General features: G+C 40.5%; 2 protein-coding genes across 2 annotated transcripts; both read left to right on the top strand.

Moving 5' to 3' along the window:
- Positions 1-23: 23 nt before the first annotated feature.
- LOC105938808 (retinitis pigmentosa 1-like 1 protein) lies at positions 24-19,380 on the top strand. Its single transcript, XM_036147602.1, has 6 exons — positions 24-187; positions 1,333-1,386; positions 3,104-3,751; positions 6,184-6,349; positions 6,586-7,745; positions 12,512-19,380. The coding sequence occupies exons 3-6, from the start codon at positions 3,260-3,262 to the stop codon at positions 18,656-18,658; spliced, it is 7,965 nt and encodes a 2,654-aa protein (XP_036003495.1). The 5' UTR covers positions 24-187; positions 1,333-1,386; positions 3,104-3,259; the 3' UTR covers positions 18,659-19,380.
- On the top strand, positions 9,552-12,521 carry LOC118566175 (nucleoporin NSP1-like). Its single transcript, XM_036147489.1, has one exon. The coding sequence runs from the start codon at positions 9,567-9,569 to the stop codon at positions 12,492-12,494; it is 2,928 nt and encodes a 975-aa protein (XP_036003382.1). The 5' UTR covers positions 9,552-9,566; the 3' UTR covers positions 12,495-12,521.
- Positions 19,381-27,996: the final 8,616 nt, after the last annotated feature.

Raw genomic sequence — 27,996 nt, 5'->3', positions numbered from 1 at the left:
TAGTGTCCCTTGCATCTGATTAACAGGCAGGCCAACTTCTGCAGGGAAGCCTTTGGAGCGGTTTGCGGATCAAATGCGTGCAACGGACCCGGTGTTTCTTTAGGAACTACCTTCCCTCTTTCTACAGCTTTGGAAGTGTATTTTCTTTTTTGCTGAAGTAGTTATCTGGATTATGGCTGTATGCAATGTAAGTACTCTTCTTAATTTATGCACATGCACCTGATAATATTCACCTTATTTTAGCTGAACTGATCAGTTGGGTAGTTTTATTTTGCTGATTAGACTTTTTTCCAGAACTTTTAAACCAAGCCAAGACCTGAGAGATATATCCCATTAATCAAGGGATCATTGCATATTATTATCTATGTTAAGAGCAGGAAAAAGAAAACTTTTACATTACTAATTCAGCAGGTAAAAACAGGATCTTTATCAGTTTAGAGATTGTTAATTTGCAGTAAAAGGGACTCTGGTCTTAAACAAATAGAACAAAACTGAATATATGCACTCACATATGTGAAATTGATCAGACAGTGGAACATATAGTATTTTTTGCCTTCCACGTACCTTTTTATTTGCAAAGAACATCCAGATTTATACAGACATGATCTCCATCTTTAATATTTGCCTCCTTCACAACGAGCTGTTAAAGTTACTATTTCTTTTATTTCCATCTGTGACCAGAAATATACAAAATTTTCACATTTGAGTATTTGACTCTCATAATAATCATAGTATATCAGGACAACTTTAACATTGAGTATCAATCTTATTCATGTGGTAAGTCACCACTAAGTAATGAAATGCCATGAGAAATATGGCACAAATATATGGAGGATATACACAAGGCGAAAACAGAATTTACCTCTAAAACCCTGAATATAAATAAACTGAGCTAAATTGATTGAACAGGATTAAAAAAACAATATATTCAAGATACATTTGAGACAGTAAAAGGAATTTGTAGCCTATAAATGGGAAAAGATTCAAATGAAACGGTGGCAGAATGATTTGTAAATGCATTTGTAGCAGTAAAGGACGTTTCCTTGCCACACTTTTCAACAATGAAAAAGTATTTTACTATAATAACAAATTGCTAATAGGAAAAAATAGAGGTTGACAGACAAAGGAGTTCTTTATGTCAGTCAAGCTTAGCCTATTTTACCACTTCCAAAATGTTTTGCTTTGCATTTCATTGTAGACGGGAAGGCATTTTTATCCCTTCCCATCAGAAGGAATTGTCATCAGCCCCCTAAGTATGGTCACAATAAGAATACATTGTTCTCACATGTAATATTTTGGCTATGGTTAGTAATCCTTGGATTTTTATTGCAGGAGAAACTGGCAAACGATGTATATTTTTTGTCGGAGACGGGGACAATCACTGAGGTAATGTCCACTTTCACTGCTCGTACAGACGTAAGCTTGTTTAAAGTCACTTGGGGGGATTTATTTGTGGCTGTATACCCATTATCCCTGCCTTCATTTACCGTTTGATCTCCGCACCAGTCAGTACAATCCCCATGTAACAACCATGTCCTTTGTATCCTGCTTAAAATGGCAAAGATAATTGTAGATTAGGACTATTTTTATCACTCAGCACTGTAAGCCAAAGCATTAAGGAGTCTGTTCTGCTTCAAAATTAACCAAAATAGTCTGTGGCCTTGCTCTGTGAGGTCATGTCCTCATGCCTCTTAAAATTTCCAACCGTCTGATTGTGAGAGCACTTTTAAATCTTGAAGTTAGCATGATTCTTAGTTGGGCAGATGAAGAGTTTTATAAAGAGCACATCAGCAGTTTAGAAAATAATCTTTCTACAATACGATTTGTGAACAGACATGTTCTTCAGCTAAGTGTAAGTAGAAAAATAATAGAATATGTTGACTTTAAAGGCATATAGCCACATTATATGCTTTAAAAACACCAAAAAGTGTTTGATAATGTTAAAATAAGGTTATATACACCAAGCCTCCAGCCTGATAATGTTTTGATGGTCCTTTTTGTGGATAAAAATAACCCCAGCACCGGGCGCGATTAGCAGATATAAACAGGTGTGGCGGCATCTAGCGACAGTATTGCAGAACTATCATGATGCCGGTTTGCTTGATTAATAAATAAAAATTAAATAATGCCTGACCGAGCCTGACCTTCTAAAATGCCACACAGTAAAGCAGCAGCTCAGCGTGATCGTAAATGTAAATAAAAGCAGAAAACGAGGTTGACTAGTTGTAAGCTCATGATATAAAGCTTATGTTAGCATGTATAAAGCATTCTAGTTTTGATTTTAATATGAAATAAATCTGAAAAACATTTGCTTGATCTATATTTCAATTATTGATTTATTAAGTGCTTCAAAACATCCAAATGAAGAGATCAAAGCGCACAACAACAATATAACACAAAAAACAGAAAAAAAACAACAACAATTCAGCTAAACAAGAATTAGCTAAGGTTCACTAAAACCCTTTGCAGGAAATGTTCTTTTAAAAAGACCAGGTTCAGTGATGACACAAAGGTTCATAGGAAGCTGGTTCCAGAAAGTGGGTCCCATCACCAAAAACGCCTGGTTACCACCAGCATTTAAGATCAGTCCTTTAAAAGTCCAATAAAAACCGACTAGTTGACCTCAAGGACCTGCTGCATACACAAACCCTTAAAAGTTCAGATAAAAAAGGAGGAGCGAGGCCGTTAAGCGATGTAAAAATGCACAGTCCAAGTTTTATGTGTGATGGTTGACAGCTACATAATTTTATGATCAGTTGCAGCATAATTAACACCTGGATTAATATCTTATTGCAGCTATAAATGCAGGACATCAATGCAAAATCCTTGACAACCCTGATATGTACAAATAGCATTACAATTTTCACAATAATGATCTGTTAAAACTAACAAACAATCCAATAACATTTGGAGTAACTGTTTAGCTTCCTGTGGCAGCTCTATGCTGCATTTCTTATACTAATTCTAAATAATTGTCCCCAGCGAACAAAAGCTTCTGCTTTAGTTTTTAAATGTAACGTTTCTTTTGAGTTAATATACACCCCCTTCCTGTCTTAATTAACACACCTTCCAGTTTTTCACTATCTTCTCATCTTTCTTTTAGCGTTGGATAAGAGGAAGTCATGAGGAAAAGGTGTGGACCACCTGTCTCTAGGCCACTCATGAACACCATGTCAAACGTCTGTCAGCGTTTGTTCGCCCACCTTTTTCTGCACTTCTGACATCTCGGACTCAATTACCAGCGTCGCGACACGCCACGATGTCCCGTCACAAGCGCAACTTTCACTGCTTCAATGCAGTTGGAGGAGAAGGCTCCCACACTTCCTCTCTCCCCTTTGAGCATCACACCCCACGGCAACCCAGGATCCCCCAACGTGACATAGCGACCTATCACGAGTTGGAGCAGGACTGCTATCTCTGTTCTGCGCATCGACATGCCCAAACTGTTGAAGACGCAGAGAACCAGCTGTTGCCTTTGTATCACACTCACACACCGTTTCATCATCATCCGCAGCAGTACGTTCTTAGGGGGCCAAACGGATTTGAAGAGACATACTCAGACAATCATTGCCACGGTCATCAGCAAAGATACAATAAAAAGATTGTGCTGGTGAAAAACAGCGATCCTTCCTTTAGGAAGACCATAATATTGCACTCCAGGGGTCTGTGCAACTTTGGTCTCTTCTTGGAAGAAGTTTCTGATCTCATGCAGTACCACATCAGGAAACTGTACACCAAGGACGGCTGCAAGGTGAGCTGAACAAGATTTAGCCGCTGCAAGTTTATTTTACTTGTAGTTTTTGTTTTACTTTAATTAATTATAGAAAATTATTATTTTTATTTTTTATTTTTATTTTTTTTAATGTAGCTTAATGATCAAATCCAATAATTTCAGTAATGCTAGGAACCACTTTTGCTTACATTGTTTTGGAATCTTAACAATAAAAAAAAAAAATAGGTTAAAAGCATGTTTACCCCCTTCCGCTAATGCGCACAGAAGATGGCTAACTAGAGTGAAGGTGAGGACAGTAGGGACATAACACTGAATGCAAATCAGATCCATGAATGTAGGTAAGCAAGTAAACATTTTCATGTTTACTTTTTTCTAATTTATAACTTAGCGAATATGTCACAGTATGTGATTAAGCAGAAAGGAGAAATTCAGATCAGTTTAAATGCTGTAGGTAACCTGACACTTTATCACATATTGTCATGGGCTGTTAGCACTGTTGCCTTGCAGCAGGACAGTTCTGGTTGAAGATCTTTCAGCCTTGCTCCATACATTCATGGGTTTTCTGGAGGTACTCCGGTTTTCTTCCACAGTCCAAAAATCTGCACGTTTGGTTATGACACCTGTCCAGGGTGCATGCCCCACCTCTGACAAAATGACAGCTGGAGATGGGCACCAGGGTTATATCATTATAGCCTACACTGAATCACAGCATATTTGAAAGCTACATATTTCTATACCTAAGTAATATTTTCCTCATAAAGAAGATAGATAACAGACAGCATATATTAAAATAAACAAATGCTGAATATTTTCAATGACATTGGAAAGGATTTTGAAAATCCCCATGTGCAGGAATTGATACTGAAGGATAGTTCATGCTTTCAACAAGTATTGCCTTCCAAAACAGATTTTCCTCTGTTACCAGACAGTCACCAGACAGTACACATCAAATACTATCCTATGGTGATTCATTGCAGTAATATAATCCAATCGATATTCTTGACTTGAATTATGCTGATAAACAAAAACTCACACAAAAGACAAGAGGGCAGCAATTAGTGTGATAAGATAGTGTAGTAGAGTGGCATTTATAAATCCAGGGCATTAGGAAAATATTATTACCGTTTAGTGTGAACTAAGAAGCTTTTTTTATCCAAGAGGGATACGGATTACCAGTATGTGTGTGTATGAGGGAATGAAATGAGGATATTCCTTCACACACCCATTCAGACTATGGATATCTTCTCAAAAGCTCATTAATCTTGGTCAAATCAGAGCTATTTTTGAGAGAGGAGAAACAGGTCAATGTTGAAACTTCCCTGCTTTGATACCAGAGGTGTTTCAGAAATGTGACTTCCACGGTGGCAATTAATTATCTTCACCAGGGCTTTGTGTGACCACAGATGAAGCAATTCATCTGCCTTTTCTGACAGTGGATTTAAGATGGAAAAGTGCAAAGTCATCAAAACCAACTGCACATAAGCAAAATGAACTTGTTTTAAGGGTGTTTCCCTGTTGCCAATATAAATCCTTGGCAGTAGTATTTAATACTGAAAAGCATACATGGAAATAAAGTTACAGTAGCAACTGGTGAAGTGTTATATTTGCGTTAGTCATTGTACAAACTCTGTTTTTAAATACCTGTCTGAACTGATTTAATACCATAACATGTATTGTGCACAAAGCTGATAAAAAACAATTCAGCCGTCAGGCCAGTGAGGAGAAATAGGGCTTTAAGAGCCCCTTATATATTTGTAAGGACTGATCAGTTTTTTAATGCATGATTTTTTTAAGGTGAATTTGTAAAATATTTATTTATATGGACAGAATGTCAGTAGCGTTAGGCTAAAACTGGGGTTATACACATTTACTTTTCAGTTTCCGTTAAAAGGCATGTGGTAGCATCCTTTACTATAAATCTATCAGATCTTTGACACTACTGAAGGCATTAGATCTATCTATTTCGTAATAAAAGCATCAGAAGCTGTTTCTTTAAAAATAAGTAGTTTTTAATGTTTATTAAAAGTTATAAACATGATCTTGTTCAGAAAAATATGGAGCATAGTAAAACAAAAAATAGATATGAAAAATTTACTTAATTTACAAATTAAGTAAAACACATAGACTAGTTTGTATGTATTATAAGAAAAGTCTAATTGTCCAGATAAAGTTTCTGTCTTCATTTTTATTAAAATAGATGCAATTTGAATTTATAAATTCAGTTATATGTTTATCACCATCAATAAAATGTTCTATTAATTATTGGATTTTATTTTGATGATCAGATAGATCAGCATATCATCTGCAAACGGAATGGCATCCCATGGGCAGCATGAACAATAAATCAGGACAGACCCCAGTATGCAAGCTTGAGGAGCTCCACATGTAATTGGTTGATTGGTGATGTCTGTCTATTCACTGATAAGTTTATAATCAAATATTTTTTTTAGGTTGACAGCATTCAGAGCCTTCTGCAGTGTCCAGGCGTTCTCATTTGTGTGGGACGGGAGCCTTCTCACCCATTAATCATGGAGAATTTTGAGAAAACCTACAGCTGCAAACTTCCCAAGCTGAGTGGAAAGCCATCTGCCTCTGAACGCACTGACAGGAACGAAAGTAGGAGAAAACGTTTTTATTTCCCGTACAATCTCTCGACCCAATATTTGTTAAATTGAAGGCTTGATAATTGTTTCCCATGTCAGGAACAATAGATTCCATTCTTGTCACCAAAAGCAAGCAATTCCTTGATGAATTAACAGACTGCTGTAAATAACATTTGGTAAATAGCTACAGATGCAAGAGAGAACTAACATTTTCATTTGTCTCTTTCCTATTGCCTCTGATTAACTAAGGACTCGCTGCAAAGACAAGTATCAACCTCCCAAATCTGGAAGGTGACAAGAGAGCTAACAAGTATTCAGTTTCATCTGACAAATCTGCACCAGATGGAAGAGACTCTCCAGACGTCATTTCCTGCTCAAATAGCGGAGACAGCATCAGAGAAGATGACATAGAGAAACGGGTTCGTGTTAATAAAGACGGGAGTTTGTCCATGGAGATGAAAGTGCGCTTCAGACTACCAAATGATGAAACATTACACTGGTCTACCAAAGTAAAAAAGACAGCAGGACGGACCGCTGATCATATCAAGGGTCACACTAATCCTAATTTAGCACAAATTAGTGACGTAAGCTGTTCGGAATCTGAAATAATGTCTGCTGATGATGCTTATTTCACTCAGCACTATCAGGGGCACAAAGATAAACCCCACTGTCCATACTGCTGCAGTAACTGCCAGGGTTATGAGACATCAAAGAATGTACCAGAGACGCATGGTGCAAGTCGATCTGGTCACACTTCTAGTTCAAGTGCGTCCTCACATACGGTGGTGTCTAGAAAGACGGTGATTGAACGGCAAACCATGTCGAGATCAAGCGAAGAGCTTGCAGAGCACGTGGTGGAGACATGCGTCACGCAAAGTATCGAGGCAGCTGAAACGGTGGAGCTTTGCACCGTCCGGAGGGAGACTTGTTCACCAAAGTGCAATGTGAAACCATCCACTGAGAGAAATGGTGAGTCTACTGGTTCATACAACCTTCAGCTCAAAACTGCTCAACAAGCAGACCAAGAAGAGCAACAAGCCGGATCTGCTACATGTGCTTCTCAGATGTTTACAGGTGATGAAGAGAAGGATGATGGTAATGATGGGTCATTTGCTCAAATTAGCGACCCTGACACAACACAGACCACTGGAAGTAACGTGTTTGATACATCTCCAGTCTCAAAAGAAAGAGCATCTAAAAGCTCAGGGTACACCATACCAAGCCAAAAACCTCAAAACCATCTTACATCTGTCGCTGTGGAGAAGCTGCAGATGTTCAGATCAAACCAAAGGAAAAAATCACGACCAAAGCTGGAGCAGAAGGTGAGTTACAAAGAGATAAATCTAGTGCCAAGTCTGTGGAATCAGATGGATCTTGTAGATCAAACAAATATGAAGAAATTCAGAAGATAGAACGTTTAGAAGAGGGGAGAAGATCCACAAGTGCCGTGTCTGTCAACTCGAATACCCCAACAAATTGTAATTCTGCTGTTTCTGACGTTGCAACTGAAGAACTGCAAGCAGATCGTGACAAAGAAACACCAGAGGGGACATCTGGCCGTATCTCTGTGAAATCCTTTAAATCCTCTAAATCTGTGGAGACACCACCTGTACAGCATGAGTCTGACGAGGCTGAGGATGACTCAGAGCCGAGGACACAGAGTTCACTGTCAGCTTTATCCAGCGTGTCAGCTGAATTAAAAAATATTGCACAAGAGGCATCTGAGGAGGAGGACAATCAGAATGCGGCTGAAGAAAATGGGAAAGACTATGAACCGAGAGCAAAAAGCGGCATATCAGAGAAGTCTGCTTCTAGAAAGTCAAGAGCCTCAGAAAGGGCAACTAAGGAAAACTTAATGGACAATCAAGCTGAATGGGAATCAAGACCAAGCTCGATCTCTGCTACTTCTCGGAAGTCAACTGTGTCTCCAACATCCAGAATCTCACCGAGACTGGAGGAAACATCTATGAGAGGAACCAGTGCTTTGTCAACAAAATCCAATGTTTCCACAAAATCGAAAGAATCAAAGACTACAAAAAAGGCTAACATGGCAGAAAACGATAACACTGAAGGTGAGAGTGAACTGAGATCACAAAGCAAGCTGTCAGTCAAATCAGAAAGGTCTGTCAAATCAAACTTATCTGCAAAATCAAACTTATCTGCAAAATCTAGCAAATCTAAAACATCACAAGTTGCTCATAATGAAAGTTGCAACGAAATAAAGGATGATTATTGCGACATTACAGAAAGACCAGACAGTGTGGTGTCAGAAAAATCTGTTGGGTCACTATCTGTGACACCCACTAAACCAAATGCCTGTAGAGATAATATGGCAACCGAAGAAAGAGCGGGGAGTGTCATCTCAGTAAAATCTAGCAAGTCAGACACCTCTGAAATATCTTTAAAATCAGAAACTACTCATGTTTCTGCAACCCACAACGGCGACCTTTGTGGTGAAAGAAATGAGCTGCATGCCACTGCAGGGAGATCAAGTTGCATGTCAGACAAATCCATGAAGTCAAACATTTCAGCCAGATCAAGTAATTCAAAAGGCTGTGACAAAGACGATGCTCTGTCAGTAAAATCAGCCCAATCGACCTTTTCAAAAACTTCTGCAAAATCAAACCCGTCACAGACAAGTGATGCTACTGCTCAAGGATGCTCTGCAGATGAAACAGAGCAAAGACAGAGAGCTTCGAGCAATTTGTCAACTGCATCTACTAAATCCTCAGTCTCTCATGCTTCTGCAGGATGTGCAAAAGAGAAGGCCCCTGAAGTCTGTTGCAATCCCTCTGAAGGAATATTTAGTGAGGAAGAGATCGAGGGGAGATCAGTGAGCTCAATGTCGGTGCAGTCAGTTAAGTCAAATATCTCTTCAAGATCAAGTAGGTCAAGCTGTTCTACTCGTCCCCCAGCTGCTGAAGGCACCGAGTTGTTTCCTCAAGACAGTGAGGAGATACAGACTGAAATAAGAGCAGCGAGCAGCACGTCAGCCAAATCAGCTGAATTGCAAAAAGTGAGATCAGCAAGTGCTATGTCTGCTACATCAACAAAATCTCAAATTTCTACTAAATCTACCAAATCAAATACTTCAACCATGTGTTCAAGCATAAGACCCGGTGAAGACGCCAACGAGGAGGCAATTCAAGAGAGAGTTCCGAGTGTACTTTCAGTCAGATCTACAAAGTCTGCTACTTCCACTAAATCAACAAAATCAAAGTGTTCAATTGATGCTCTACAGCAGAAAACTTTCAACGGCCTCTAATCAAGAAATCGACAATGAGCTGCTTCAGGATAGACCACCAAGCAGGGGCTCACCTGTTTCTGAGAGATCTGCAAAATCTGCAGAGAGACCACATAGTGCACTATCAGCCAAATCAAAAGTTTCGGATGCTGAGTTAGTCACAGCTGCTAGACCCTCTGATGATGGAGACTATGAAGATGAAGCTGAACCGAGAGCTCAGAGTGCACTGTCAACTACATCTGCAAAATCCTCCAAGTCAACAAAACATGATAGTCTGTATGACAATAAATCTAATCACGGGGAAATGGTGGGAAGAGCTTCAAGTAATATGTCTGCCAGATCAGAAAAATCAACAAAATCCAATGCTTCAACAGTTTCTAAAAGGTCAAAGGCTGCTTCAGGTTGTTTGGAAGGTGTCTACCCTGAAGAGAGAGTTGTTGAAGGAGAGAGTGAATCGAGACTGATGTCACCATACTCAGCTGACTCAATTTCTTCAACAAAAACAAACAAGTCAATGCACCCAGCTACCGGTGAAGTGGAAGATGACTCACTAGCCAGTGAAGGAGAGAAACACGAAGAGAACGATGAGGAAAGATCACCAAGCACCATGTCAGCCAAATCCACCCAGTCATGCATGTCGGAGATATCAACAAAGTCTGCAGAAAGAACACCAAGTTCCTTGTCAGCGAAATCTGGAAAATCGAGTACTACTAAGATATGTTCAGGAAAATGTCCTGGTGAAAGCAACATCCTTGAGGAAACAGAAACAAGAGCGGAGAGTGTGCTGTCATGCAAAACTGAAAGGTCAGCAAGCTCTGCCAAATCTACCACATCAAAAGGACTGGATTGTCGTGCAGATGAAAGTGCGGTTGACGATGACGGCCATGTGAGGAGAGCCCCAAGCAATCTGTCATCCAAATCTGAAAAATCAACAAAATCAAGTGGCTCTAAAGGAGGCAAAAGGTTAAACGTTTCCAAAATGTGTTTGGAACATGAAGCTGCCGATCCTGAAGAAAAAGCTGCAGAAAATGTCAGGGTAGAAAAATCTTTCTCACCTCAGTCTGTTAAGTCAAAAGCATCTGTAAAATCAAATAAATTGAAATGTTGCGTTGATATTGCAGTTGTAAAAAACTCAGATATTTCAGATAAGGAAAATGACACAGAGACAGATATAGAAAGAGCGGCAAGCAGCATGTCAACTAGCTCAGTCCAGTCAAGTGTCTCGGAAATGTCTTTCATATCTGAAGAGAGAGCAGCGAGTGGTTTGTCAGAAAAGTCTCATGCCTCAATGATATCAGACATAACCAATGTTTCTGAAGTACCGTCTGGAAGAGCTGCTCTTCTTGATGAAGTAGACAGTGAAGATGACAAGAGAACACCGAGTGTCATGTCGGTCAAATCTACAAATTCCTCCATTTCCAACAAATCATCCAAGTCCGCAAAACTGGATAATGAGAAACAAAGAGAGAGATCACCCAGTAATCTGTCAGTCAAATCTGGGAGATCGGCAAAATCAAACATATCCAAAAGATCAGACGTTTGTGACATTCTCTCGGAAAATAGCGCTGACAAATGCGATGTAAGAATTGTTGAAGGGGAGAGTGAAGGAAGCACAATTAGTGTGGTGTCTGCTCAGTCAGTTAAGTCACAACGCGAAAGGTTTGGCTATGACAGTCTAGAAAATGAAGAGCATAAAAGACCACCCAGCAGCTCCTCAGCTAAATCAGTCTTCTCACATGTGTCTGAGAAGTCTTCCAAGTCTGCAGACAGGCCAGCAAGTGCTTCGTCTGCTAAATCAACAAAGTCACGTGCTTCAGCAAAGTCAATCCGCTCAGAGATTTCTGATGCAAAGTCGGGCAAAACTGTGGAAATTTATGACGAAGTGACTCAAAGTCAAGAAAGAACAAACAGTGCTCTATCATCTAAAACGGCACAGTCAGCTATTTCTACAAAATCTTCTAAAGTAAAAGACAGTGAACGTCCAGAAGAAGAGGGAGAACACGAAGACAGAAATCCGAGCAGTATGTCTGTCAGATCAGTGACATCCGCCAAATCAAATGTCTCTAAAGTATCCCGGAAATCAAAAGCCTCTGCTGTTACTTGTGAGCCCAGTGCTAAAAACGGCGATGAAGATAAATGTCAGGAAGAGGACAATGAAAGCAGATCTGTGAGTTCAATGTCAATCCATTCTGTCAAGTCAGATATTTCCGCAAGATCAGGCATGTCGATATGTTCAAGTGATATCCCAGTTCAACAAATCATCGCAAGACCAGATTCACCTGCTTCAACTATTTCTATAAAGTCAAATAGCTCTGGAGTTTTTTCTGATTCTAACCCAACAGGGGAGAGGACAGATAAGAAAACCTCTCAGGGCAGATCAGATAGTGCAATGTCTGCCAAGTCAACTTTTTCTGCAAAGTCAAATAAGTCAAAGATTTCAGCTGATCCAACTGATGGATCTGTCCGTGATCATGATCAGGTAGCAAGACAAAAAAGCAATTTGTCAATCAAATCCTCAACATCAAATGTTTCTGGAACATCTACAAAATCGAAAGCTTCTAACATCCCATCTGAACACAAACGGGATATCGCCGCTTCGGATATTGAAGGAGGAGGAAACTTGTCGTCGACTGAGACGATCAAGTCTAAGGTCTCTGATTGTTCAAAAAAGTCCAGATGCTCTGATGGTGCATCTGCTGAGAGCATTGAGACCCCCGATGAGGACGACGGTGAAGAAACAATGCAAGACAGAGCTGAAAGCTGTTCGTCAGTTAAAACAGGTTGCTCTCATGCATCTGAAAAAGCCATTGGATCAAAGCATTCACATGTGGCCGATCAAATGACGTTTCTTCTGAAAATATTTCCAATGTCACTGATGACAACGCAGAAGAGGACCTTGAGAGGAAACCTTTAAGTCCTACTTCTGCTAAGTCGGTGAAGACAAATGTATCATCAGTATCCACAAAATCAAAAGCTTCATGTTCACAGAGAGCCAAAGAGGAAGACCAGAGGACTCACAGTGTGTTGTCAATAAAGTCTGACACGTCTTCGAGAACCATAAAGTCAAACAGGTCTAACATCACCCCTTCGGAGGGGATTGGAAATTACGAAGACATGAATGATTCAACTTTAGGTGCAAAACCAAACAATTTAATAGATCCTGATATTCTCACTGAAGAATCTGAAGTTCACAATGATGGAGATGTTTCAGAGAAATCAGAAGTGGAAGAGAGAGCAGTTAGTCCCGTGTCAACAAAAACGGATCTATCTGAAGCATTAAGCAGATCTGAAGTCCCCTCTGTAACAATTGAGGAAACCGAAGACAGATCCAACACTGCTACGCCGTCAAAGTCCAAAACTTCAGGGCGTTCAAAAAAGTCAAGAACCTCTGAGATTCATGGAGCAAAACGGGCAAGAAAGTCAGAAAGTTCTTTGAGCGTGCACTCACATTTGTCTGTCAGATCTAGAAAAACCAATGCAACAGATGTTTCCACTGCTAGTGCGGTTTGTGAGAGTACAGGAGAAGGTGTGACTCCTACAGAAGACAGAGCACCCTGTTTGGATGAGGAAGTCAAAGAAGGCCCGACTGATGATAAAAGCTCTAAGACCAAAAGGTCAAGAGGGCAGGGTACAGAAGATGTAGGCATTTGTCCAGATAAACATCCAGCAATTTGCCACAAAGACTCAGCTGAAAGTGACCTGTCGCAAACACTGTCCTGTTCAGATATTATGAAAGAGGTTTGTGAAACTTCCTCCCCTGGAGAATCTAAATCTCATGTTTCAAAGAGGATAGGAAATGGTCCACTGGAAGGCACAGACAGCGTCTCTGATCATAGTGGCAAAAGCAGCAAACACAAGAAAAAGAGCATGGATGCTGGAGACTTTGAGCTGGTTCCATCTATCTTACCTAATGCATCCCCAACCGAGGTGGTAAATGAATGGCTCAAAACCTTACCAACAGAGAAAGACCTTTATGAGATGGAGGAAATTAATGAAAATGGGAATGGAGTTAAAGATGATGCTGCAGCTGAGGAAGCAGATGGATCAGAGGGTGTCGATAAAAACGAGTCCAAAGCTGAAAATGTGAAAGAAGTAAACTGCATAAGCAATGTCCATAATGATGACTGCCAACAAAGCACAGAGGCACCAAATGAAGATAATACCTGTACTCAGAGAGAAGACGGCTCCAAAATGTTCAACTCCTCCATACAGGTCATGAAGGTACTTTTAAACCCCAAGCTTGACAGATGCAACAGTTTACCAGAAATCTCCCATGTGTATGGGCGCAAATTAAGCACGTCAGCTAAAGGTCTCTTAGACTGTCTCGTGAAACTGCAGTTGATAGATTATGACCCTGAGAATGCAAATGATAAGAACGAAAGATACCAGCAGCTCATGAGTATTCTTCAGTCTCTTTGGCTTTCTGAGCCTCCAGAAAAGGAACATTTACAAAATACTAATGATCATCATTCTGTTGAGGGGGAGTACAATCACACCTCATCATCTGGTGTGGATGTAAACAGCGGATCCACTGGTTCTGGGAAGAGCAGTGATGGAGTAAAGAGCAGCAACGATGTGAACGCTGACGGATCTCAACCTCAGAACAGTTTGATCATGATTGAGAAAGCCCACGAGGAAACAGATGCCGAGTGGAAACTGGAAGTAGAGGAAGTAAACCAGGAGGAGGACGATCGAGCCACAGATGAAACAATAAGAAGCAACGATAGTCCCAAGGAAGCTCCTGAAACCCCATCATCCTCAAACAAGAGTTCTAGAGGATCCAGCAGTGATGACAAAACTCGCTCTGGGAAACAGCTTCAAGACCCTGATCCGGTTTGGGTGCTAACCCTACTGAACAAAATAGAAAAGCAGTTCATGACCCATTATATCAGCGCAATGACAGAGTTGAAAAATAGATGGAGCCTGAAAGACACTGATCAGCTTGACATGATGATAGAGGAACTCAAAAGTGACGTGCACAAAAAAATTCAAATAAGCATTGACAGGGAAGTGAGGAAAATTCAAGGTAAGGTGGGGTTACCAAGACCTCCTAATGAGGCAGTACCCAGAGTTTCAGGTAAACAGACTGAACAGAGAAGGCGAAAGCTGAAGAACAAGCTCCAACAGTCAATGGACTCACAAGCTGAAAAAAGCGATTCAACAGGGACATCCTACAGCGACCAGCGAGGTGAAAATATCGATGAATACTGTCCCTGTGAAACGTGTGAAGAGAAAAACCTTAATTTCAGAACAACTCTCTCAGCCCAAGTCAAAAAAACTGCACCTGTTTTCACAGACTATGACCTGAAAAGGATTCTGCTGATGAAAACAGCAATGGATTGGACAGCTCCCTGTGGCAATGACAACGACACAATAACAGCAGAAACACTTGTGGAAAAAGTCATTGTTGGAGCAATAAAAGAAGTAGAATCCGATGAAGTGGACAAAGTTAGAGACAAAGCCTTTGAATTTCCAGCAGATGAAACGGAAGAAAGTGACGCCAGCCAAGATGACCAGGCAACTATTGAAGAAACAGTTAAACTCTCTGCTGTAGACAACGAAGAAGAGATAGGCAAAGCTGGAGATCAATCACCAGAAAGTGAGACTGAAACCACAAGCCCTGTTGAAAAGAAGATGTTAGAGGTTGAAACGGCTTCAGAAGATGGGACCGTTGGTGCACCAAGTGGAGAAAGAGGATCCAAAGTAAACACTGAAACAGCGTCTGAGGACGAGGATGAAGAAGAAGTAACTGAGATCATGTCATCTGAGCACAAACATATCACCGCTTCTACTAAGGAACCACCTAACCAGGCAGATAACGTTCCTGATGATACTGTTGAAGTTCAAAGTAAAGAAGAGTCTGAGCAAGAAGAGCAATGTGTTTCAGTGAAAGATGCCTCATCATCCAAAATGGAAGGTGATCGTGAGGAAGCAAGGAAGGATTGGTTAACTTTGAAGAGGAAATTGCTCCCAACTGTGCGAATAGTTCTTCAGACGAAAACTAAGAAAAGAGCAACGACGAATGACGAGAATAACGATACAGTTACGTTTAATGAAACGATGAAGGATCAGACTGAAGAAGAGGAAGGTAAGGCTCGAGTTGCTGCGCTACAACAAACTACAGTCTTAAGTGAAAACGAGTCGTCAGACGAGGCTGAATGTGGTGAGGCTGAAGATAAGGAACATGAGGTTAGTGTAAAACAAACAACTGATGTCAAATCCAACAAAGAAGATGAGGAGGAGGTAGAAATGGACGAGGACAGTCTCTTGAAGATGACATCTAATGCGACGTTGTCAGAAGATGAAAACGCAGCCACAGAAACGTCCCCAACAGACACAAGCGAACATGGAGCTGAGAAAGATGAGATTGAAGAGCAGTCTTATGTGGCAAACTTAACTGACCAGAAATCTGACATGGAAGAAGCCAGGGAAGGTACCGATACCACCAGTGACCATGACTCTGTGGAGGATTCAGGCCACACCAGTGATGGAGATGAAAGTCAATTTGAAAAGGAGGTCACGGTTAACGAACTATCAAGCATACAAGAAGAAGAAGCAACTGAAGATGAGCTTTCTGTTGTAAGTGAAGCAGAACTGAAGAAAAAACAAATGACAGCACTTGGGTATGCTAAAGAGAACAAAGGAGCACAATCTGAGGTTCAAACATCGGAAAGAGAAGAGGTTGACGAGGAAAGCATAGCCGAGAAGGAACAAACTATTTCTCCCGTCAATTCAACTGATTTCCTAGATGAGAATGAAGCGGCTACGGCTGAGTCTTCAGAGGAAGGAGATGAAGGGGCAACAACAAATGAGATGGATGTTAAAAAACAGGTTGCAGTCACAGGAGAAAAGGAAAGTGTAAGTGCAGCTAGCACCGATCAAGAATCTGACGATGAGAAAGCTAAGGAAGCAGGACAGGTCGATACGGGACAGGAGCCGGATGCTGCAGAGGTTCTCAAGGCTTCCTCAGCTACAAGTGAAGATGAAAATGAAGAATCGGAGACAGCTACAAGCGAACATCAACCCGAGAAAGATGCAGCAGAGGGAGAGGGAGCAGGCTCAGACGAAGAGAAGCTTTCTGCCGTCAGGGCAAATGAGTCTGCAGATGAAGACAGGGTTTCATCAACAGAAGATGAATCATCAGAGGAGCTTAATGAAAGAGCAAGCACTGAAGATGATATATCTGCAGATAAAAAGATTGTCCTGACACAAAATGGTGAATCAAAGGATGAGACTGCAGCAGATGGGCAACACGATGAAGTAAGTGAAGAAGCTGCAACGGTTGATGATGGAGAAGAGACGGACACCGCTGGTGAGAGTGACTCTGCAGAAGACATAAACGGCACCACGAACGACGACGGAACTGCTGAAGAGAGCGACGCCATGAGTGGTGAACTCTCAACTGGACATGCTGAAAACGACACAAACGATGAGCGAGACGGGTACGAAGCAACTGCGACAGCTACAAGTGCACACGAATCTGACAAAAGTGAGGTCGCAGAAGAGGAAGAAGCGGCTGACTGTAAGAAGCGGACGGTTAAAGTAAACAATAGAAACGATCAGGCTCTCACAAGTGAAGCTGAAGATGGCAGCGAAGAAGACGAGATTGATGCAGACACAACTGAAATGGAATCTGGTAAGGACACAGACGGAGAAGCCACAAGCAAACAGGGATCTGGCTCAGAAGATGAGACTAACGAAGAGAACGAAGATAAGCTAAAAGAAAAACAAAGTATTGAGACCACTGATGCTGAGGAAGAAGATATGGTTAAAAGCAAGAGGGACTCTGCAGAGGGCGACGAGGCCTTTACGAATGATGAAACTTCAGTTGCAGAGACAAAACATGAAATCAACAAGGCCTGTAATGAATCAAATAAGAAAGTGCCAGAGGAAACAGGTGGTGAAGAATCTGATGCGTCTGCAGAGAATGATCCTGGATCTACGATCGAAGGAAGCTCCCAACCCGTCAGTGAAAATGAATCCGAGGAAGAAGGCAGCGGCTCAGCAATAGACGATGAAAAGTCTGAAAGCGGTTTAAGAGCGGGCACAGATGAAACCACGGGTCAGGAGGACACGTCAACAGTTAGAGGCGATGACAAGTTGGGAGACAACGATTCAGAAACTCAGTCTGATAATGAGATCGTAGAGGAGACTTCACAAGGATATAGTGAGGAGAACGAGTCTTTAAGTCAGGCTGAATCTGTTGAACGATGTGTATCTGCCAAAGAATCTAAATCATCGGGAAAAGTGAAACAAAGCATTGAAGATTTTGAGGAAGAGAAAAAAGGCAAAGACTGTGACACATCTGTTGTTGACGCACTAGTAGATGATGAAACACCTCTCGAAGAATCTGAATCAGTTGAAAATGAAAGTGAATCTGAATCCAAAGGTGAAGACTGCTCTGAAGCTGCCTCTAAGGGATATGGAGATAACAAATCAACGGATGAAGATTTAAGTGAAGCAGAAATGGTTGGCAGTGAGATTACACAAAATGACAGTGGAGAAAGAGCCAGAACTAAGGATGCAGGTGAAGGAAGGGATGATGGAGATAAAGCTGAAATTGAAGAATCTGCAGATGAAGCAGAGGATGGATCTGTAGAAGAGAAGGAGCCGCAATTCACTGATGATCAAGATGAAGACCGAGATGCGGCAGCTGCTGCTTTGAGCGACATGACTCTTGAATCTCAAGAGAAGAAGAATGGCATCCTTAAAATAAACAGTGAAAACAGCAGTTTTAAGGATTCTGAAAAGGACGAGGATGATACGGACACACCCCACGAAGGCTGGAGTGGAAGCTTAGGAGACTCGGCCGATGGAGAAGACGAGGCTGAGGAAGACTCCGAACCCGAAGAAGACACCGACGACAGACAGAAGCCTTTGGTTGCAGACAAGCTGGGAAGCTTGGATGCAACTAAGAGAGCTGCCAAGAAAACATTACAAATCCCTCTAGAAGCTTTGATAAAAGAGAGAGCTGAGTCGGAGGACGGTGCTTATGCTGATATTGAAGATTCTGAGACTGAAATGCACGGCCAACAAGCTGGTGCGAGCCTCGAGTCAAAGAGTTTGAAAAAGGTATAAGTTGACTGTGACAGAGAACGTCAAGAGATTGGCTTGCATGACTGGTACGATGCTACAAGTTGTAAATGATCTGGATTGTATTAAATCATTCATAAGATTATTGTAAGGAAGACTTCTTAGATCTGCAAAGTGAACAGAGGATAACTACAAAATTTAGATGTCTCAAATCTCCATATTTACTGCATCACTAGTTTCAGATAGGCAAAAACCGAAAATTGCTTGCACTTTGTTTTAGAAATTGTACTGCAAAACATGCTATATATGCACAACTATTGATACATTTGCATGAAAAAAAATTATCTGAAATACTTGAATGTATATATTTTATGTTGTAGGTTTGCATAACTGTATATCTACTGTAGTGCATTTACTCTGTTGTGGCTAATTATGTTACATGTGTAGAGTTAAAATGTGTTTGACCGTAATTTATCTAAAATACCTCTGTTAAAAACAAAGTTATATATTTTTCTAGACATAACAAAATTTGATGACAGTTAATATGCCGTGGAAGCATCTTTTAAAACCCATCACATTGCAGCAGGCACATTTTTCTCAGAAGTGGCAGGGCACAATATTTGCTTTATTATATCGTGGCATATGATTTTTGTTCCGTGTCCTAGACTATGCAGTTGTGTTTCTCGGTACGGAAGTACTTCAGTGTTTGTAATCTTATGCTCAGTGTGCCACAGAAAGAGCAGAAGCTGCAGAAACTGTATCATCTTTAAAAATAAAAAAGTAAAGTGATATTTTTGTTCATTTTGTCACCCTGACAAATCTAAGATGTGGAAAAGACATTCTGACATTCTTCTTCACAACAAAGGCTTGATGTTTCCTATACAGTTATAGGTGGATAATGCATTATTCATGCCTTGTCATGCTAGACAATGTATGCAATGTAAGATAAAAAAAGAAAACTAAAACATTTTTTTATATTATTTGTTCTAAAATGCCAAGTCAAAACTTTATGTAGGTAAAAGTCAATATTACATAGAAAAATTTGTATCAATATGAAATTCCCCAAAGTTCCTTTAAGACCATTACATTGAGCTCCTCGTATAATTATGAATACTGTCTGCCGCCAACCTAAAAGTTCACTTTATTAAGCCACATTTCTGATTATTTTATGTAAGATATTACATGCATTATTATTTAACTACTTTATGCAGCATGGTGACCAGGAGGCTATCAGGATCTCCACTGAGAATTATTTGATTGTCTTTCTGCAGTGAACCCCAGACAGAGCTGATGTATGTGCCCTTCCCACAGTTTCTTGTTACGGTCTCATGTGGTCATGTGACACAGATAATTGGTGTGTCTCTGATTGACTGCTTAACACAATAGTGGGCAGTCTGCGCCTGCTTACAGCTGGATTTAACACGGTTAACAGTGTTCGTTTGTACTTGCTAGGTGTTCAGTTTTAAAGCATCAGATAGCTTTGAATTAGTGTCCACCGACTGAAAGGGTTTATTTCTTTATTTTAAGAAGGAAGGCAACAATAAATATGAACAAATGCTGCAGCAAAGTTGCTAGTTTCCAACTTGCGACACGCAGGCTTAGCTCCTGGTTCAGACATGCAACTATTTTCAAACTTCATTCACATTATACATTTTCTATAGCTGTTTAGGTCATCCAATACTCCAAAAATGAAAAAGGCAAACATTTTTAATGTCTAAATTAAAAACCTTTCAGTTACAACTTTCAATGCTGTGAAATGGAATCCAATCCTTGACAGTTACAAGTTAGTTTAATGGTCAGACTCACATTCACTAAATAGCATAAAGTTCAGTTTGATCCAATTGTAATGCCAATCCAGACAATCTTATTGAATTTATTATACTTTGAAAATTAATAAAAACTTATCAAATCCCTTTGTCACACTTAGGCATACCTGACATGCGTCTCGATGGCAATTAAACGTGCAAAGTTTTAAGTAATTGATGATCCAACATTGCTTTTCAATGCATTTGATATTGTAGGACATGTATTGTGATGTCTAAGGCAGCAAGGCTGATACACGTTTCAAAAACAACATTTATACTGACAGTGTTGTATGTCTGCTCTGCAAGGTGAGGTGCAAATGTCTTAAGAACGATCCAACAACAAAATTACACAATCTTATGCTACGCAGAGGCTGCGTGGAAAGTTGAAGCTTCACCCATCACCACACGTGACACAGATACTCGAAGATGTCACAGAACTTGATATTCAACAAAATCTCGTTCATTTCTTTATGTTGAGACCTGCATAATGTAATATTTTTTTTGTTGAATGCCATTATACATGACAAGATAGTAAAACATATGACAGAAGCCTGATAGAAATATTGCTACAGGTCATCCAGTCTTTTTCACCATCGGTTGGAGCTTTTGCTTAACTGAAATAAAAAGAATGTGATTTGATAGACATCCGGACAATTGATAGCGATAGTGAACCTATCATCATATTATTTTAGAAAGTTCCCAATAGTAAGATATTAATGCATTATGATCTTAAACCAAGTAAAAAAAAAAAAAGCACATCTAAACTACACTAACCCATTCATGTTAGTCCTTTATGTCAGATTTGTTCTGCCCCCAAGTGGCCAAAAATAATAACATAATACATTTTCTACAGTACACCTCCATCCCTCATGTTTGTAGGGTGCTGGTCATAGGATAACAAGCTACAACATGGACAGCTGGTCAAATAAAGCCAAATAAACATAAAGCTATGCTCAAGCATGTTGTATCCATTATGCCAATATGGTAGTTGCTATGTTATATTAATATATTCTCTTTTATCTCTTTGTGTATATATATATATATATATATATATATATATATATATATATATATATATATATATATATATATATATATATATATATATATATATATATATATATATATATATATATATATATATAAATAAACAAATATTCTAATACAAATAAATGGTCCGTTAACAGTGTTTAAGTGCTTACTTATTATATGTGAGGTACAATAGCTTAAAATATATAAAATATCACACATACTGAAACTTTGAGTCAGCAGGTTTAAACATCTCACTGCAAACATTAGGATTAACTCAGACACCCAAGCCAGTCTGCTATTAGTGTCTGCAACTTATCATATTTCCTATTTTATAGCTGAAAAGGGAAATATGTTCAGGTATAATAAGCATAAGGAAAACTATCAAACAAAATGAGATTTTGAGCCTGAGAATGAGAAACATGCTGCTGGGCAGTTTGTCACTCTGAGATTAATTAATCTTCAAATCTTTTTGGATAAGCAAAGGGTTTCCGAGGAAGCACCTGCTCGCTGGCCGTTGGCAGTAATTTCCACAGTAAACACTGGAAGAGTGAGGAACGTCATCCGGAGCACAATAATACGGGGCTTTCCCGCAGCCATGTTTACCTCAGAGCAACTTGCCTGTGGAGCAGCTGCAGAGACTTGCTTCCAGCTTCCAGTGCTGCAGAGCCCAAATCCGTGGGTGTTTCAAAGCAAGATTGAACCGCTCCCTCCAACTTCATTGTAGAAATTTTCAGGAGACATTCATCCTAATTAATGTCAAGAAATGCTAGATTACTGTGGAGAAATGCACGACACAAGTAAGACATCATCCGCAGTGCATGTCATGATCAAATACAGTTTTTCTTTGTAAATATATTTCCGATGAGCCTATAGATGGAAATATTAACTAATGTTGGTAATACATACATGGTATACAAAGAAATCACATGAAGACTGAAGCCGCTTTGAAAGTTTGCTAAAGTTGATTCAATTCTGGTATGATTTATTCTCTTCAGATGAGGGCACAATTTAACTCTTTGAATGTAACCACACACACACACACACACACACACACACACACACACGCATCATGTTTGGGTAGAAATGGTACCCACCCCAAAAACCTTACCAAAAGTAAAGTATGGAGGTGAGAGCATCATGGTATGAGGTTGGATTTCTGCATATGCTGCTGGTAAACTTCATGTAATTGAAGAAAGGATGAATGGAGATTTTTACCAGGATGTTCCTGAAAAGAATTGTGAGATAAAGTGAGGGTGAATTTTTTATTTTTTTTAGAAAGACAGTGATTCCAAAAAACAGCAAACAGCCAACTCTCAGTTAGTTTCAGAGAAAGAAAACAATGCTGGTGGAATGGCCTAGCCAACCAGCAGACTGGAGTCCAATTGAAAATATATGGACAGAAACGATGGTTCTGAGCTCATACAAGAGGGCAACCCGACCTGCAAGATTGGAAAACAGTCAAAATTACACCTTAACAATGGACATAACAAGATTCTCTATATAGGAGGAGCTTTGAAGCTGTCATTCACAAGAAAGTACTAAATTGTGCATTAAGTTTAGTTTTATGATACTGCCCTGTCTTCCCTGTACCCCCCACCCGAACTGTTGGTTTTTGCGCCGGCTGGTTGCTGCTCTCTGCTTTGTAGCTGCACCTATAACAGCTCAATTACCCTTGATCTCTCCCACCTGCGCTGCTACCTTTATGTAATGGTCTTCCACAGTCATTGTCCAAGGTCTTAGCATGAGTAGTTATCCGACGTTCTATGCTTGCATTGCCTGTTTTCCTGACCAAGTTTTCTCGTCTTTGGATTTACCTGTCTCGCCTTGCCTTTGCTTGGACATCTTGTTGGCTCTCTGATTTCTGGAAACAACTTGGACTGTTTTTTGACCATGTAGCTAGCAAAGCCCTTGGAACCCGTCCGCCGTCTACTGTCTGACGTCTCCGTGTACGACGCAGGCTCCTCTCATAGATTCTGTGTCCAGTTCTCTGCCTACTCAGCCATGCCATACTCTCATGGAGGTTTGCCTGCTTCACAGAGCCGATTCCTGTCTCCAGCCTTTTGAGCCTGTCATCTCCTGCTGTAAGCAGCCTGGTGCAGTCCTGGCTGTTTCCTGCTCCTCTCTGGACGTTAACCTGCCTGCGCCAAGTTTTTGTTTGCTGTCTTATTCTTTAATAAGGTTGTCTGTCTGTCAGAGCATTACAGTTTAGTATCACTTCTTTTCCAGAGCAATCCACTTCATCGAATATAACCTACTTCATGTCAATCAGTTTTATTTATATAGCGCCAATTCATGATACATGTCATCTCAAGGCACTTTACAAAGTGAAATTCAGTCAGGTTATCCAGATTGGTCAAAACGTTTCTAGGGAAACCCAGTAGATCGCATCAAGTCTTGACAAGCAGCAATTTACTCTATGTCTCTACGTTATTTTATAGCGTGGACAGTCGTCTGCATTGTCAATGGCTTTGCAGCAATCACTCATACTGAGCAAGCATGAAGCGACAGTGGAGAGGAAAGCTCCCCATTAACGGGAAGGAAAACCTCCGGCAGAACCGGGCTCAGTGTGAACGCTCATCTTCCTCGACCGACTGGGGTTACAGAAGATAGAGCAGAGACACAACAAGAGAGACAAAAAAGCACAGAAGCGCACATTGATCCAGTAATCTGTTCTACATTAGATGGTAATAGCGGGTGATCTGTCTTCCCTGGATGATGTCACAGCTAACAGAACGCCAGACCAGGTGTCCCTACTATGAAGAAAAAAAAGAGAGAGAACAAAAAGTTAAAAGATGAAATAACAAGCAATGCAAATTGGAGAACAGTAGGAGAACTCAGCAGAGTGAGAGAAATAGACCCTGATGTCCTGCAGCAGCCCAAGCCTATAGCAGCATAACTACAGAGATAGTTCAGGGTAAGCTAAGCCACTGTAACTATAAACTTTGTCAAAAAGGAATGTTTTAAGCCTAATTAAAAGTAGACAGGGTGTTGGTTCCACAGGAGAGGAGCCTGATAGCTAAAGGATCTGCCTCCCATTCTACTTTTAGAGACTCTAGGAACCACCAGCAGTTCTGCAGTCTGAGAGCGAAATTGCTCTGTTAGGAACATACGGGGTAATCAGAGCTCTGATATATGATGGAGTTTGATTATTAAGGGCTTTATACGTTAGAAGAAGAATGTTAAATTCTATTCTTTATGGACTATCTTGTGATGCTTATAGAATGCTTGTGTTGTTAGTGTTGTTAACTAAACTGAGTATGCATTTCATATCAGTAGGCCCGTCAGCTCTGGTTTTTAGAAACCAGAGAGAAAAAGGTTGATCTCGTCAAAACTCTTTTACTTATATCCACTAGACTTTAAAGAAAAGGAAGCAGTGAATTGCATGTCGTACAGTTACACTGAATGAAACTTTTGTCTAAACGTTGGTTATGTGCGCGCGTGTGTGTGTGTGTGTGTGTGTGTGTGTTGCAAAACTGTACAAAATTAAACATTCAAAGGAAGGTATGAAGTCAGTCAGTTTATCTAAGCTTTGATTTATTCACATGCACAATCTTGTATGCGTGCACACGCTTTCCTTAATTTTGATCCCCCTCTGCATCACAAGAGGCCCCTTTTTAACTTCCTGTCTGTGTGGGAACCACTTCTATCCTCTGTCACACATGAAGTGAGAGGTCTTGTTTCCCTGTTTGCCACAAAAAGACAACGTGATGGACAATAAAAGCAACAGTCGAGCTTCTAGGTTCAATGAACAAACACACACACACACACACACACACACACAGTAGTTAGCATGCACACACGTGCACACAAGAGACATTTTCAGTTTCATATAGTGCACACTCACACTAATAACGGGCATTGAAAGCAGCAGTTGGCAGCATGTAGACACTTTTGGCACAGAGGTGGTCAGAACTACATTACCAGAAGAGACCCACGCTCCCTTTCTTTCCCACTGTTGTTCAGGTTATCCTGTGGGGCCACTTATGACCCTTCTGCAGGCAGGATGCAGTGTCTGGGGACCCCAACAGAGCCGTACACAAGCATCCGCCAAGCCCTGGGAAGAAAACAAGGGCTGATGGAATAACTAGAAGAAAGGAGTTTAAAGAGGAACAACAGTTAGGGACCAGGACACACTCAATAACACTCGCCATGCACCTGCAGCCTCTGTATGCGTGTGTTGTGTGTGTGTGTGTGTGTGTGTGTGTGTGTGTGTGTGTGTGTGTGTGTGTGCTGCCAAGTGAGGTTGTTCCGTCAGAGAACTACAGCACCACACAGTCCCCACACACAACCCAGGTGGTCCAGACAAAAACCTGTGAAGTGTTGCCCAGAGAGTAATATCACCCACCGCCCACCCCCACCCCCTCGATAGGAAACAAACACTTCCAGTGCTGCAAGATTTATTCAACCCTGTACTTGCAGGTTACAGTATAATGTAAATTATATCTTCCTTACAAGACTCTTTGAGTCATTCACAGTAACTTTCCACAGTAAGTTACCAACAATGAGCCTCGATTATAGGCTCGTTATTACTGACAGGTAACTCCGGGATGTGCAAATGTGTTCATTGTCTCATTCAAGAAGAAGGGAGAATTCCCTCCTCTGTGTATTGTGTGGTGAGAAAAGGAAAGAGCTGGTTAACTGTGTTGTAAGGAATGAAAAAAACAAAAAAAGCAAAGCATTGTTACACTTTGATAGATTGACCACACATCGGGTTAGTACACCCCCCCCCCCCCAAATTTCCCTGACTTTGCAACTAAATTTACATCTGCACACTCTCACCCCCCTGCATACAGATGTAAAAGCAAAACACAATAAAAATCCCCAAGGCCCAACGCTCATAGAATCATCTTTCTGTATGAGGTCACAGTAAGAGTTGGCTATGAATAGAGATTGAATGATTTCAGGGAGAACTTGTTGAAAAGGACAGAAAAAATGGCAGCGGACTCCAGGAGGGTCTTAGTTAGAGCATCAGAGTGTCTACACCCTCTGGTGTCAAAACTGAGCAACAACAGCAACCAATAACTAATAAGTTGCCCTGTGAATCCCTTTCATAACAAAATGCAATCAAGGGAAAAAGTAGAAATTTTGAAATGAATTTTCCAGGACATTACAGAGGAGATATTTTGCACTGATTAGGTCATCAAATAAGATACATTCAACATCAGTTAAACAACACAGAACATATTAGAGAACAAAGCATACCGACAATAAAATCTGTTTAAGCAGCTGTGTGATTTACCAATAATTTGCCTAGTTAAAAGCAGTAGAACAAAAATTATCAGTTTTAACAACAACCAAACATTTTTGTCAGCAATAACCTCTTGCACAACAGCAAACACACTCGAATTAAAACTGTTAGAAAGAGAATGGAGCATTGAAAATGAGAAACATTCTCTGACAGCATAAAACAGCAGTAACTATGGTGAATGAGGAGCAGGATTGAAACATTTTTGTGCAAAAATGAAAAGAAAAAAAGTGAACATGTTTGCAATGTGGACACAATACAATAATACAACATAACACAAAGCGCCGGTCAGTTCGTTGTTGTGATTGTGTTGCAGAGTTCACACTCTGTATCCTGCAGCTTTGTGAGTTGAGCTCCTACAACTTTATGGGTGCTAAAAGGCCTTTCTGTCAGCTGCGTGTTGCAGTATGTTAAAATGCTCTCAATAGAGCAGTGGCAGAAAGCTATTAGCATCTCTTGTGGAAGTCTGGTCTTTTCCAGCATCCTCAGGAAGAACAGTCGCTGTTCCACCTTCTTCACCAAAGCAGTAGTTCTCACATAAATGCACTTCCAGGAACCTGATGTCGGACACGGTTGCCACCCTCTCTGAAGATTGAATTATTATCTACAGCCTCTTAAAGTTGACGACCATCCCCTTCGTCATCTGTAAACTTCACTATGGAGTTGATGGCGGCAGTCACGAGAGAAGAAGAAACACAGGATGGAGCTAAGTCCACACCCCTATGGCGTGAATGTTTGACGACAATGTTTATTTTTGTGGCACTAGTGGCCTTTACTAAAAGTATATATTGCGGTACCCCTGCACCACCGGCACGCCCATGATCACGGTATTAAACGTTGAGCTGCAGTCCACAAATAGCCGCCCTTCTCACATATGTTCCCTACCCCCTCAGGTGAGTCAGTACAGCCAGGAGCTGAAGAGATTTATTGTTCTGCTATGCAAAATATTGTAGTTGGTTCCATTTATGCACCAAAGTCCGATCCCAAAACCAATAGTGGTCTTGTTGCTAACAAATAAAAAGGTTACGGTGATCAATAGCACACAACTCAACTGTGCCAATTTAATATGCAACAACAAGCATGAGGACTCTTAGAACAGAATCAGTTTGTAGATTGACTTTGAAGCAATTTGGGTAGAGCTGAACTGGTGTTTCCAAGCAGCTTTGAGTTAATCAACTTAACTAAAAAAAATATCTTTTACAACAAAAGACAAAAATAAATGAGATCTATATATAAATCTATGTGAAAGTGGGTGTTAAAGCTCATCTATTGAGTACGTGGTGTAATACTAAAATAAATAA

This window comes from Fundulus heteroclitus, chromosome 15 (genome assembly GCF_011125445.2).
Source record: "Fundulus heteroclitus isolate FHET01 chromosome 15, MU-UCD_Fhet_4.1, whole genome shotgun sequence".
Taxonomy (NCBI): Eukaryota; Metazoa; Chordata; class Actinopteri; order Cyprinodontiformes; family Fundulidae; genus Fundulus; species Fundulus heteroclitus.
This window is presented reverse-complemented; position numbering and strand designations above follow the sequence as displayed.

Coding starts and splice junctions, on each gene's coding strand:
- LOC105938808 (XM_036147602.1), top strand. CDS start 3,260: ATGTCCCGTCACAAGCGCAACTTTCACTGCTTCAATGCAGTTGGAGGA. Junction 3,752..6,183: donor ACACCAAGGACGGCTGCAAG/GTGAGCTGAACA, acceptor TATTTTTTTTAG/GTTGACAGCATTCAGAGCCT. Junction 7,746..12,511: donor ATATGAAGAAATTCAGAAGA/TAGAACGTTTAG, acceptor ACTTCTGCTAAG/TCGGTGAAGACAAATGTATC.
- LOC118566175 (XM_036147489.1), top strand. CDS start 9,567: ATGCTCTACAGCAGAAAACTTTCAACGGCCTCTAATCAAGAAATCGAC.